Consider the following 15,001-nt stretch of genomic DNA (forward strand, 5'->3'; position numbering starts at 1 on the left):
ATGAACATTTATAAAAATTATTAGTATATACTTCTCATTTATAAAATATAATAAAATAAAGAAATATTATAAAAACGATATATATTATTATTTATAAATGCACACAAATTTGTGTTATTCTAGATTGCTGATTCTAATGCATGGAAAACAATGTTAAGATATGTTATCAGTTTCAGCCATTTTTCCATAATCAACATTCATGATTTTAGTCATGAATATGATTACGCATTAGTGCTGTTGTCATTGTTTTCTTGAATTACTTTTACAAGCGTTTTTTAAAAATAGCTAAAATTGATTAACAAACTCGATTACTAAAACTTATTGACCACTGTTAGCGATCTAATGTAATATTGAAATCTATGTGTATGCACAAATTAATCAGTAATTAAAAAATATATTTCAATGCAAAAAGTTTAGTAAATGACGAACGTAGATATATCGTAATCTTACTCTTTCATTTTGATTAGAATGGAATATTAAACGGGTAATAGGGACTGGAACGCCCACTGAAAATGAAAAAAGAAATATTAATATAAAACAATTAATATAAAACTCTTCTTAAAACAATTATTATATTGCTATTTGTTATATAATTCGTATTCAGAATGTGCTTATAAAAATGTTAGCGCGCCATTAATTAAGTCTGTTGTCTGTGCCAAAAATCTAGGTTCAAATTTATTTAAAACATTTTCTTTTTTCATTGAATACTGCGGAAGGCAATGGCAAATTACCTTTTCTAAAATAATCATTATGGAGCATGCATAAGCGTGTATATAAGTGATGATCATGATTCTCAATCATACTAAGATCTTCAAATATACTGAAGGATCATTACATCTCTAATAAAAGATTAAGGACTGAGATGTACAACTTTATAAACGCGTTCGAAATACGGACCTATATCTTCTTTATAATTTGTATGAAATATCACTTTTACAAATGACAGCAACGAATTAGTAATAAACCTTACCCTTCTACTGGACAAATTCTTCCGTTGCAATCAAAGGTGTCAATATAAGCAATGTCTTCAGGTGAAAGTTTAAAGTCAAATACCTCCATGTTCTGAGCGATTCGTGACTTGGTAACTGACTTGGGGATCACTATATGGCCACGATCTATCTGCAAATAGTTATTAAATTTTCGATTTAATGTATTATAAATACATCAAATTATTAGTTGGCATAAATGTTATAAATTTTTAAATTATATTTAATTTAAAATTAAATTATGTTTAATACATTTAATTTACCAAAAAAAGCACGCTTGAGATATCAATATTTTAATAACATACTTGATAACGAATCAGTATTTGTGCAGGAGTCTTCTTGTACTTCTGTCCAAGTTCAATTAATTTCTTGTCATCCAATAATTTTGGATCGTCTGGCTTGGCCCACGGCCTGTCTGGTGATCCAAGTGGACTGTACGCTGTAATAAGGATGTCCTTTTCCTTACAGAAATCTGACAGTTTTTTTTGTGTCAAGTATGGATGACATTCAACCTGAAATAATATAGAAATGATATAATGTCAATAAGAGTAATTCTTTGAATGAGTGTATATGCGTGCGTGAATGTGTGTGTGTGTGTGTGTGTGTGTGTGTGTGTGTGTGTGTGTGTGTGTGTGTGTGTGTGTGTGTGTGTGTGTGTGTGTGTGTGTGTGTGTGTGTGTGTGTGTGTGTGCGTGTGTCTGTGTGCCCAAATAGTACAATTTGTATAAAATGAATAAAAATGTGTAGATAAACACAAAATAAAAAAGATTTCTTAGAAAGAACACACACACACATACACACAATGATATTTTATCAAATACTTCTTTTTTCAAAGTAATTTCTAAATTAACACATCATAATTATAAATTAATATAATATAGCATAATCAAATTAATTTCCACGTAGTGATTGAGACATAAAATTTACGCGTTTGCTTTCTCTGCTAAAGATCCAGGTTCAAATCCACTTAGATATCAGATTTTTAATTAATCATTACCTCTCAAAAGGCAATGACAAATCACAGAGAGCGCTTTTGCCGACATAGATCACCATGTAGTATGCATGAACATGCATAAAATAAAAATTACAATCTTCAGTCATGAAAGATCGATTTGGAAGAGCAAATTAGAGTAAACTAAAAATTAATTATGAGAAAGTTTTTTTCAATTATTACTTTTCTTGATTTACCTGATTTGTAACAGGTTTAACCGTTGCATTTTTGAGTAACCTGGTAATCTGCTCGGAATTAAAATTACTGACACCAATATTTTTCGTCAGACCTTTGGCCAATACATTTTCCATTGCTTTCCAAGTATCAAGATAATCTACGTCGCTGAGTGCCGTGCTACCGTCGGGATTTGTAGGGAAAAGCTCTGTGCCCTCTTTGTATCCAAATGGCCAGTGAATTAAATAAAGATCTACGTAATCAAGGCCAAGATCAGCTAGCGTTTGTTTTAGGGCTGGCTCAACTAGATCAGGCTTGTGAAAAGTATTCCACAGCTTGCTAGTGACGAACAGATCTTCTCTCTTCACAACGCCCTCCGCTATTTTGTCCTTAATGGCGACGCCGACTTCCTTCTCATTACCATACACATGAGCACCATCGATGTGTCTGTAGCCAATGTCAATGGCATCTTTTACAGCTTGCGTAACTTCTCCTGGTTTAGACTGAAATCAAAATCGAATTAAAATTAAATCTCTAATTATTTTAAAGGCGATTCTTTTTCTTAAGAAAGATCTACAATGATCTTTTGCAGGAATATTTAATATTCAATACTTAATATTATCTTTGCATATTACATTTTAGAGAACAAATAGATAAGACTCTAATTATATCAAATTATAAAAATATTTATACAGCTATTTTACAACCAACCGTTAATAATCGTAGAATAACATCTCAATGACCGTTTTAAAGTTTACTTATAAACATTAATAGTTTTCATATTATAAAAGACTAAATAAAGAATAAATAAATATATACAAAAATTAACCATGTCTATATACAACTCTATTGGGAGGAAATGGTAATTGAAACTGTAAAATAAGTTATTATTATTAATTATTTTCTCCTATTAGACAATTTAATCAGTTTTATTTTAAACTAATATTTCACATATATTTCGCTTCTCACGCACGCTTCATATATACCTATCGCAATATTATACAATTATCCCGATGGCCAAGCCTGCAAAAACAGATTTCGCCCAGAACATGCTATCAACTTTTAGAGGTAGAACAATGGCAACAATTTACATACAATGTATATATTATCTGATACTGTCGACAAACTGCTGTTAAAAATAAGACGAAGTCTGCTGAACAGGCTATGTCAGCAGACTGGCAGAAATCGAGCAGACTGCAGCTCGTACTTGTTTTCTGCTATTAGTCTATCGTTTGCTTGCACAGATCAGCACGGATTCTGTTCAATTTTGGCCGTCAATCTGCTGACATAACATGTTAAAAACTGAGCACTTACGAAAAACGATAAAAGATTGACCATTTAGATAATTTTCTAGTAAAAATATACAAATGTTTCACGAAATTGTGAAAACTTTTTTATAATCTTGTACTCCTTAGGGTATAAGCTTGCAAAATATTTATCTGGAAATTATTTCTCAGGTTTCATAAATAATTTTATAATTAAAATTTATAAATATTACTTCAATTATTTTAAATATGGATGGATACATATGTAACGGCGGTTAGTGTTTAAATTAGAATCTGCTTCGTAATCAGTCTTTGTGTCGTTGATTACATAACATATTTGCACTTAAATTGATAATGAAAATATGCAGTAGGAGTGATAATGTAAAGTGATACACAAGCGTCACTCAGGAATTGCAAATTTTTCCGCTGAAAGGAGAACTTTGAAAAAGAAAACTTGATGTATTTTAAGACAAAATTATAAAATTAAGAAATAATAAAAAATGAGCAAAGAAACGAAATATTGGAATAAAAAATTCTGTATCAAAGATTATTAATTAAATCTTTTTGCTCCTGCTTTTTTGAATGTATGAGAATTTTTGACATATCACTTGGGTTAAAATATGAAGACTTCAATGAGAAGATATAAGAATACTATTATTTGGATATTATTTGTCAAAAATAGCACAGCAATTATATATTTCAAAAAACAATATATTCTCCATGTAACTAGAGCGATTTAAAGATTTAATACATTTTTTATAAAAAAAATTATATACTTCAGAAAACAATATATAATCTTTGTAATTGGAGCAATTTAAACATTTCATACAGTTTTTGAAAAAAATACAAGTCATTTAGATTAAATTAGATTATATAATTTTGCGATGTCATTACTTTTTTTAAGATTTGTATATATCACTTTGTTTTGTACTGATAATACATACAGTATCTGCATACATATTACTGTTTAAAGTACATGTTTCTTTCATATTTATGCGTAATTAAGAACTGGCCTTCAGCCAATCAGTTCTAATGCTACAGGAAAATTCTAGAAATATTCAGGATAAAAATCTTGTTTTACAACCTAAAAGTAGTTCCAATTAAAATTATACTTTCAAATTAGAATATAACGACAGTAGCGTTAATATGACGTATCTGTTTCATGCATATGATGTCTTACCATGTTACTGTAATTTATGTGACTAATTCCGTAATCTAATCTAAATCATATCATAAACCCCTAAATCAAATTGTGTAAACTGATAAAATAATTTCTCAGTATGAGTTTATGTACATACATCAGAGATTGACATGCAATATGCAATATATATCGAAGTTTCGAATAAACTTGTTGACTCGATCATAAGAATTTTGATGACCTTTTACAGAAAATCTTATCTCAGAATTGGCTTTAATGTCAGAATCTTCCATTTCGTAAAAATCTTGACATAAATTAAACGGGTCTTGTTACACTGTCGCATATATCTCGATAAAAATCTAACGTTATCTTGTTTGGCAGAAATCAACAATGATTTAATTAAATAAATGTGCCGATTCATCAGAGCTTCAGATAAAAAGTAAATTCTCGTTTCAGTGATGGAAGTATATATAAAATAATATCTGTACACACACGCGTATCCGTTCTTCCCAAAATATAACCCGACGATGAAATTACATGCGTATGTATTTGCATACCGGTATCAAAGATGTCTAGTCTCAAACGACTTATTAAGGTAAATGCGGAAGAAGAAACTTGCCTTCCACGTTCCCAGGCCGAAGATTGGCACTTCGTTGCCGTTGTAAAATTTTACTTTCGGAGAGCTCAGGACCATTCTGATCATGTGTCACCGGCGTGGACGATTACAGAAAAATATTGGAGTCTACGCTGCCACGTGGAATCACCCAGTCTAACCAACGGTGCAATGTAGTGCAATACTAGTGGCTTCGCATCAGCCAGTTCCTTTTATAAACGTCCCCACCTAAGAGAACCGGATTCTCAACGGAAAAATCGATTTGGCGCTCCGACTACAGACTTGCGCATCTGTGTTGACGATTTGATCGCTACGTATCGCTCCAAAATTCATAACAATCTACCAAAGCAATATTCAGTTTGCTGAATATTAAATTGTCTGCATGTTCGAATTGTTTGAATTTTTAGCACGGTTATTAATTTTTAGTACAATTTTGATTTTGTTGTTGGAACAATTGTCATTTTTATTGCTTTTCAACATAATTAATATATGTATCAGAGTTTCATGGTGCTGCAAGTGCAGTTTAATTGTCGTTATTTTAACTGTGATAAATTATTTGATGGATGTATGTCTGCATACAGCATTACAAAATGAAGACATAGACATGGGTATAGGCAAAGACACTTATCCGTTAAATAATTTAACATATCATTTATCCAGAGATAGAGTAGCCGGCCTTAAATTTTTATTAAAAAAGAAACAACTACTTCAGAAAATTTGACCTTCGTGTAACTACGCGCCAATCGTGATTTGTGCATAATAACGATCTCGCTGATGCGCAATACTCACACAACATGTCGTCAGTAGCCTGCGACAATACTGATACAAAATAACTGCGTGGTAGTGGCTGAATTCGCCTATCCGGCACCATGGAAAGTTCCAGCGACCGTTTAGAATATTTGGAGCAATGAATCGGGCCCTTGACGGCTCCTTGGAGGACGGAAGAACAAGGTTTCATTCACGGTAATATAGCATTTAATAAAACCATTGAACGAATCAGTTGATGACACAGTGGACATACGGTGAAACTTCCAAAATTAAATTATTTTTTGTTTTCAATTACTGCGATAGCTATTTTTATATTTTCAATATATATATTTTAAGCATGATTACTTAAAAATACGTAGCATAGAACCTGTAGTTTTTGGATAATTTTCCTGAAAAAATCTTGCTGGAAGAAAATGGTAAATGCTTAATTTGATCAAATTTTTTACTCTCAGAGTTTATAATACAAGTTTATAAAATATTTAATTTGAATATAATAATAAAGTAATAGAATGACAAAAGATTTTCATTAAAGAAAACATACATATGATAACATGTGAAAAAATTATATAAATAAAATTATTTTTAATAAAATTATTATTATCTTCGTAATTTAAATAATGATTAAATATCGATTCTGTCTAGTAGAAGATCGTAATTGCAGAAACAAAAATAAAGTTATTCTGAACCCTTTTTTTCTACTTGTTGAAAATAACTGAACTATTTGCAATTATTCATTGTCTTTCTCTTGATACCAACCGATACTACTTTATGTCGATAATTAATAGCAAACATATTTTAAAGATAAATCAATAAAAATTTGACGCAGAGGATAAGACATCTTGCATAAAACAGTTAACAAAACGCTACATAAATCTTGTTAAATTTGAAGAATTTTCGAGTACAGCGATACGAATAATAACCGATGTTCATCCGTAAAAACGGCGTAAGTAATTTTATAAATACGATGCTCGATATAAGTAACCGAAACAAAAGATTTCAAGACTTTGGGATTTTCCACTAACTTTTAAAACTTCAAACTCAATTTAAATTACAATTGTTGCAGTGCGTGAGATTTTCGAGTATATGGATTAAAACGTGCTTTACACGATTTCAAATCTTATATTGCGTGTCGTACGGAGCGGACGAAAAATTCGTTCGTGTAAGTGGTCTTAACCCAGACCTTGAAATTTTTCGCGACGGTCCAATAGCTGTAATTGGCTAGACCAAGGGTCGAGCGAGTTTCAACCATCGTCGTGAGAACGCACTTTTAAAGGGGATACTAACACAATTATCCATACGAGTTATTTCCTGCTGTCTTCTACGTTCAATAAACTTATGATGTTACCTGTTTGTAAATTTAAAAAAAAAAAAACGTCGTACTGAGCCATACGGTGTGTAAATAATATATTTCTTAATCATTATTTTATTTTATACGGCTTATCAGAAAACGAAGAAATAACTATTAGAATTAGTACTGTAAAGATAGAAAACTATTAGAAAGTACTATAAAGTTTATATTTCAGGTAGAAAGCAGTTTTTTTTTACAAATAACAAAAATCTATTAAAATATTGTATATGTGTACAGATTTGTTGAACGCTTTTTCTTTTATTTTTCATAGATGTAAAATTATCTTTTCTCTTTCTTCCTCTCCCCGTTGTATTAACATGTACTTAAAACGGAATGTTGAAGGGATAGTATTTGAAATGCTTGATACTGCAACATAAAAACAAAAAAATTATTAGAAGAAAATACTTCTGCATTAAATACAGAAAAACTTTCTGTATTTAAAATAAAAGTGTATGTTTGAAATTAAGCGAAGGCGTGAAGAGAAATTCTAGTGCAATCTAATACACTGCAGTAATAAAAAAATACAAACTCGACGAAGCCTGCTACTCTGGCTCCAGTGCCGAGTTTACGGATAGAGCTCATCTCATCGGATGTTAAGGTGAAATCAAAAATTTCCATGTTTTCCTTAATTCGACTTTTAGTTACAGACTTGGGTATCGGCGCAGTTCCAGTCTGATACTGTAAAAATGAAATGCGATTATACATTTTTCTTAATCACACAAAGGAAATGGTTCGGTCTCGTTACGTACCACGTATCGAAGTGCTATTTGCGCCGGCGTCTTCTTGTATTTTTTTGCAATTTGCAATATTAAGGGATTGTCTAATTGATTGTCGATGCCGGACAAATTTCCAGGTTGTCCCAAAGGACAATAAGCAGTTACCGTAATGTGATGCTTCTTGCAAAAATCTACTAATTTCTCCTGGTTTACATTTATATTAACTTCAACCTATAACAAAATTTCATATTGAAATTGGGCCTTTAAAAATCTTTTTAAAATATTCAAAAATCTTTTAGAAATAAATATGCAAGAGGTAGAAAGCTGATTTATCGCGGAAACATGTTACTTAAATTATTTGAAAATATAATGCTGATAAGAAATGATGAGCGATGGCTGTGAAATAATTTAGAATAATGTTGCATACCTGATTATTGACTGGCGCGATTGTAGCCGATTTAAGTAAACGAGTAATTTGCTCGGAATTGAAGTTACTGATTCCGATGCTGCGTGTTAAACCTTGGCGTACGCATTCTTCCATTCCTCTCCAAGTTTCCACGTAATCAACATCCGATTCGAGAAAATTTCCGGCAGCATCTAGAGGCAGCAAATCATCCCCCTCCTAGAAAACAACCCCCCGAGATCAATATCATAATTTAAAAAATCATTGAACGATATTCATAGTTGTCCTCTCGTGAATAAGAATTCATTTTTTCTTAATCATATTCACTGAAAAAAAAACAGCTATAAATACTATTCATAACTGCACGCTTCACTTTGCATAAATTAAAAGCACTCGAACATTTTTTTTTCCTTAACTCCTTTTACAACAAATTTTTATCTTTATCATTAAATACATATGTATATGTGGAAACGCATTGTCGTGCAACTTTTCGCACAAGTTATTTGTACAGTCAAAATTACAAAGTTACACTTTTCTAATTACTTCTTCGCGTCTATGTCAATAATGTCCTTACCTTGAAAGCGAATGGCCAGTGAACTAAATAGAGATCAATATAATCTAAACCCAAATTGGCCAGTGACTTTTTACAGGCCGGGACAACGAGCTCTTCTTTGTGGGAAGTATTCCATAGCTACGAACAAACGAATAACACAATTAAATTTACGAAACAAAATATTATATTTAATTTAAATTCTTTACATTTATTGAATTTCTCGTAAAGAATGAATTATTCCGCGTTTAACAGCACTATTTGAAATGAATATTTATATCACATTGATTTTACCTTTGTAGTAATAAATAGGTCTTCCCTAGTGACTTTGCCATCTTTGATTAATTCGCGAACGGCTTCCCCGATCTCTTTCTCGTTATCATAAAATAATGCTGTGTCGATATGACGATATCCAAGCTCTATTGCGTCCTTAACGGCCCTCTTCACATTCCCCATCTGGGACTGCATTTTACCAAAAATGAAAAAGAAGAATGTATAAATTACACTCGATGCAGTGAGTTTGACAAACAAAAATAAAATCCCCGGTAAAAATATGGAATGCAATTTGTTGTTGCGTTATGAAATAAATAGGATTGATGTAAATTATCGTAAATTATTGCAATGCAGAATTGATAGCTCGATTTCCATTTTGATCGCGGATGGAGCGGCACGTTTGAGATTCAAACGGAACCGCGGGTAAGCAGCGCAATCCATGATGATGATGTAACTCGCACGCACACTTCTATCGCTCATTACGAAACACACGTACCTTGTAAGTTCCGAGGCCCAACATCGGCATTTTAAAGCCATTCGAGAATGTAATTGTCGGAATGCTATCCATTGTTATCTCGCAAACACAGATACAGGTGTAATTACAGCAGGTAGTACGTGACGGACAGACGGAAGGTCGTCGCAGAAAGTGATCAGCTGCAACAGAAACTGCCTTGATTATCACAGAACACTCCGAATTATTCGTTTATACGCGAATCGATAGACACTGAATGCTGCGTGTTGCGGCGCGAGAATTATAGTCTAAAAATAAAAATACTGAGTGAACTCTCTGACTGATTGGCTTCTATCTCGGAACACTCGTCGCCAGAAGATAGCGTTGTCGAGGCCAATAAATAGCGACTGAATTTACACGTACAATGTAGGAACACCAAGATATTGCGTGTCATGCCAAGTATATAAATATTATGAGTGAGCGAGCGAGTGAGTGAGTGAATGAGAGAGAGAAGGAGAAAGTTGTACAATGTATTCGTGAGAAAATCAATAGAATATGTATGAGTATGTCTTAAGCTATAGTTACATGTATTTCGCACAGTTGGGAAACTGTTTGACTTCTGAGAAGCTGGAAAATATTATATACCACAGTTCTTAAATTAATGTAGTTTTCACTTAAATTATAATTTGGTATAAAAAATTTTAAATCCATGCTGATATGTGAAAAAAATTATTATAATCGCTTGTAAATAAGAATATCGAAATGTCGATTTAAAAGATTGCAGGAAGCTATATTATCTGTTGAAATTATCTGATGCTGTATGAATTTAAATCGCAGTACTCTGTACATTATATTTACTTTTCGTCAATAGAAAAGGAAAATTACGGAAAATTAGTATATAAAGACAATTTTAAAAAATGTATCTCTGCAATAAATTTCAGAATTTTTTTCTAAAATTGGAGTTATTAGAGTTATTAAAAATATATTTCGAGCTGTTTAGAAATCATGTGTGACACATCGTTATATAGAAATTCTACTTACCAGCACGTTATTAGCATTCACTCTCAACTGTCTCCACACATTACACGTACGTGGCAATAACTGTTTCTGATGAACTGTTCACGTACTATTTATTCAATAAGCATTGCACAATTGGGTCTACAGTTTTTATCTATTTCTCATATTTTTATCGATTGTAAAAAGGAGAGTCACGCTTGTCAGAGTCAAATCCGATAACTACATTACTTGCTATTTTCTACATATCTAATAATTTGCTGACATATATATATATATTTAAAGATTAGATAATAATACTGAAGAAATACTTTGTAATATTATCTAATATACCGCAATGATATATACTTGCTACTGAAATGTACAAGATATAACATTATCTTTATACTTATTTCGTAATCAATGATAACAAAAGTCATTACGGTGTATCATGAAATGTATTAGTTTATAAACAGTGTTAGAAATATTAAAATGCAAAAATTAATGTGCACTCCTCTAATTCGTTAAGCCAACATTTAATCATTAACTTTCTTTTTAAGTATATATTTCTCTCTCTCTCTCTCTCTCTCTCTCTCTCTCTCTCTCTCGTGCGTATTCTGATATTACTTACGAAGGATAGAAATATTTCACATCCAAGTAGACGATAGAAAACTGTCGTCGTTGTTCATGTATCACGTAATACTGTCCAGTCATTTTCAACCATTTTCTACGCGTATGTACTCAAGTAGGAAGTGAAAAGTAGTGGGAAAAGAGGAGAAACAACTTATAGAATCTCAGTTATTCGAGGATAAATAATGGACGAGATTAAACAAATTTTGTACGACTGCAATGTGAGATTTAATTTATAATGCAATAAAAAATTCATTTTATAATTATGTGTGTCATCATATACATATGTATATTGCTGATATCACAATCGTGTATTCGACCGGATTACACCAAGAATGACGTTTACATTAGACGTTCATCATCAAAACTCTAAGTGGAAAGGATAATCCTTATGTGCTTTATATCTGAAAAACAGATAATTTTTTAATCATTCGAAATCTGTTAATGAGATTTAAAAAAAAAAGCAATAATAACGTACTCTTCAAAATGCACCATACGCATACCGCAATCGAGTTTGTCGATTGCAGCAATTTCCTCCGGAGTTAACTTGAAATCAAAGATGTTAATGTTTTCTTCGATACGCTTCTTCGAACTGGATTTTGGGATTGGTATGGTACCAATATCAACCTGTAAACGAGAAATTATTAGTCAATTATTCGTCTAGATTGTCTCAAAATCACCCGAAATCCTTTCAATGGCAGATTTTCTTTGACCAATTAAAAGTTAATTTTTCTTTCAAAAAGAAATATTAGGAAAAATAATAAAAAAGGTATAAAATTATTTATTAGAACTTTTTAATTTTTTGCATAATGCATTTTTTAATTACACTTCTATTTAAGATTTCCTAAAGTAAACTTCATCTGAAATTAATTGAAGAACGCTATTTTGTTATTTAATTCTCCAAAATTTAATTCACGAAAATGTCTTCTTTTTCAATAGTTTATAAGTAAAAAATGATTGATAATCGAGAAAATTTTCTGAGAAAAGATTGTTTCTAATTGTAAGTCGGCCAAGGATTATGTCATTAAAGAGACGTCTGACCGTTGCGTGCAGCTATTAATGAATAATGTCTCTTACCAAATATCTCAAAATAACTTGACCAGGAGTTTTGTCGTACTTGGCTCCGATATTTACAATTTCCGACGCATCGAGGACAACTTTCGGATCGCCGGGTTTAGCCCAAGTTCGTAGAGGCGAACCGAATGGGCTGTAAGCTGTAATAGCTATGTCACGGCTCGCACAAAAGTCTCTCAATTTTCTCTGATTCAGATACGGATGGCACTCCACCTGATTCATTACCGGCTTTATTTGGGCGATCGACAGCACGCGATCGATCTGTTCGGAATTGAAATTGCTGAGGCCAATACTCTTCGTCAAACCCAATCTCACGCATTCCTCCATGCCGCGCCACGTATCCAGGAAATCCTCATGACCGAACATCGGGTCGCCGTTCTTGTCCATTGGTATTATTCCTTCGGCATTTTCCTAAAACAATCATGTTGATGTGAGCATATAGGAAACGGTGACGCTCGCGATTTTAATTTTCATCGTCGTGCAACCGTAACATGCTTTTGCAATGCACAGCGACATTTATTACTTTCTTCTTTTTTTTCGCGTCGTATCAATAACGACGGTAATATCGAATTTATCTAATACCTACGATTATGTAACAATTTCTAAAAATAATTAGAAGCCTAGACAACATGTATATATGTTTAAAAGACATGTTTATATGTTTTTAGATACGCGTCCTGGCTTCTAATGATTTTCGAAAGATTTCGAAAGTAAATGCAGTCGCTAGATAAGAATCGAAACTATCATATTATTTAAATGTGAATAAGTGTGAAGAAAATATCTTTTAGATATACTTTGTAGTACTATCTAGCATTCCAATATTAAATTTACCGCAAAAGATAGGGGCCAATGTATCAGATACAAATCCACGTAGTCAAGCCCAAAGTTCTCCAAGGATCTTCGGCAAGCCGGCACCACGGCGTCTCGTTTATGGAATGTGTTCCACAACTGAATACAATTGATTTAATTCATTAATACATTGGAATTCGGACGAGGAAACAATGCGAATATACCTTGGTAGTAATGAAGAGATCTTCTCTTTTCACGATCCCTTTCGCGATCTTCTCGCGTAAGACTTTGCCGATTTCCCTTTCATTCTGATATAAATAAGCGCAATCGAAATGCCGATATCCAGCATCAACAGCATCGTACACAGCCCGTTCAACGATCTTTGGATCGTCCTAAGACAACATTAAATTCAAATTTCAGGCGATACTGTGTTCAAGGATTTTTTCAAGCAAACCCAATAAGTATAAAATCATTATATTATTACAATTTTTAATAACATGTAACAAGTATGTTGTATTTAACGTTGTATACAGTAACAATATAAATCAACTTTAATCTTTTAACTTGGAGATAATGTTTTTAAAAACTTCGAAGAACATTTTTCGAAGAAAGTTATGTATCAATTTTTTTTAAATGTTTATACAGTATTATTTTAAAACGATTAAAAGTACTCATGAAATTAACTTTTTAAATGTTGCTTTCTTGTTTACTGAGAAGTATGTTATAAGATAATGAAAAAAATATTCATAAAAGATTAAGAAATCATAAATTCTAATTCACTGATTCCGGTCAATAAAAGCACTCTCCTCTTAATGAGAATTACTGAAAGATAAAATATAGCTGGATAATCAGTTATAAATATAGCATTGCAAATTAGTAAACTTCTTGAATAATAACGTTTAATTATAAAAAATGATAAAATAGTTTGAGTTACAAGAGTTAATCCATCGCAAGTTATTTATGTATATAATTAAAAGTTGTTTATGCATATATGGATTCATTAATACCTTGAACTTTGCTTATCATTGACATTACGAGAAAGATATCCCCTTTCCGATCGTTTACTTTCAAATGATATCGTTGATCAATTCGAACGAATAAGTTAAATTTCTTCGAAAAAGTATAATCCATTATAAAATTTTATTGTAACTTACGCCTGCCTGCCAGGTACCAAGTCCGAGTACGGGAATTTTCATGCCGTTATTCAAAATCATAGTCTGCGCTGCCATATTTTGTCAAATGTGTATTAAACGTTTATCTTTCGTGTAGTAGTACTGATGATATTTAAATCGAAATCAGTAATGCACTAACTTTCAGTGATAATACACTGATTCCGGTCAATAAAAGCACTTCCCTCTTAATGAGAATTACTGAAAGACAAAGTATAGTTACTGGATAATCAGTTATAAATATAGCACTGCAAATTAGTAAGAGTATACACTAAGTCAGATTTAGAGGCAAATGAATGGTACGATGGTAAGAAACAACTGTCTACTAACAACAGATTCATTTCTGCAGCAAGGATAGTCATTTTACATTTTATCACGCGTTGCATAATCATTCAGCTTATACATCACACATCACGTATTATCAGAAGTTCTAATCGGTTATGTTCTCATACGGACATAAAAACGATTTAAGAGGTCCAATCTCTCTCCCTCTCCCACCCATGAAATTTTAAAAATCATTTACTCAACACAGAAGATTGTCTCAATGGACCTTATGTCGATTTACAGAGACATTACTGTAAGTCTTGAAGGTACACTATTAAAATTTCAACTTTGAATGAATTGACATTAAATAAAAAAATATATGTATTTTTTTAAATATTATGTTCTG

The 15,001-nt window shown here is 31.9% G+C and overlaps 3 protein-coding genes across 3 annotated transcripts in view; 1 reads left to right on the top strand and 2 right to left on the bottom strand.

The window, feature by feature from the left end:
* Window positions 1-15,001, top strand: part of LOC105203030 — a 60,241-nt gene that overhangs the window by 33,613 nt on the left and 11,627 nt on the right. The gene's annotated exons all lie outside the window — the stretch shown is intronic.
* On the bottom strand, window positions 244-5,365 carry LOC105203090 (aldo-keto reductase family 1 member B1). The gene is made up of 5 exons (XM_026133713.2): window positions 5,174-5,365; window positions 2,175-2,654; window positions 1,292-1,498; window positions 971-1,119; window positions 244-506 (listed from the first exon to the last, which is right to left on the bottom strand). The coding sequence occupies exons 1-5, from the start codon at window positions 5,255-5,257 to the stop codon at window positions 464-466; spliced, it is 963 nt and encodes a 320-aa protein (XP_025989498.1). The 5' UTR covers window positions 5,258-5,365; the 3' UTR covers window positions 244-463.
* Window positions 7,470-14,849, bottom strand: LOC105203033. The gene is made up of 13 exons (XM_039458764.1): window positions 14,317-14,849; window positions 13,387-13,554; window positions 13,205-13,321; window positions 12,377-12,784; window positions 11,778-11,926; window positions 10,001-10,314; window positions 9,722-9,879; window positions 9,247-9,414; window positions 8,977-9,093; window positions 8,427-8,621; window positions 8,033-8,230; window positions 7,813-7,961; window positions 7,470-7,649 (listed from the first exon to the last, which is right to left on the bottom strand). The coding sequence occupies exons 1-13, from the start codon at window positions 14,389-14,391 to the stop codon at window positions 7,607-7,609; spliced, it is 2,259 nt and encodes a 752-aa protein (XP_039314698.1). The 5' UTR covers window positions 14,392-14,849; the 3' UTR covers window positions 7,470-7,606.

Source organism: Solenopsis invicta, chromosome 16 (genome assembly GCF_016802725.1).
Source record: "Solenopsis invicta isolate M01_SB chromosome 16, UNIL_Sinv_3.0, whole genome shotgun sequence".
NCBI lineage: Eukaryota > Metazoa > Arthropoda > Insecta > Hymenoptera > Formicidae > Solenopsis > Solenopsis invicta.

Coding starts and splice junctions, on each gene's coding strand:
- LOC105203090 (XM_026133713.2), bottom strand. CDS start 5,257: ATGATCAGAATGGTCCTGAGCTCTCCGAAAGTAAAATTTTACAACGGC. Junction 2,655..5,173: donor TCGGCCTGGGAACGTGGAAG/GCAAGTTTCTTC, acceptor TTTTGATTTCAG/TCTAAACCAGGAGAAGTTAC. Junction 1,120..1,291: donor AAATACTGATTCGTTATCAA/GTATGTTATTAA, acceptor AACTATTTGCAG/ATAGATCGTGGCCATATAGT.
- LOC105203033 (XM_039458764.1), bottom strand. CDS start 14,391: ATGGCAGCGCAGACTATGATTTTGAATAACGGCATGAAAATTCCCGTA. Junction 9,415..9,721: donor TGGGCCTCGGAACTTACAAG/GTACGTGTGTTT, acceptor GGTAAAATGCAG/TCCCAGATGGGGAATGTGAA. Junction 7,650..7,812: donor AGAGTAGCAGGCTTCGTCGA/GTTTGTATTTTT, acceptor TTTATGTTGCAG/TATCAAGCATTTCAAATACT.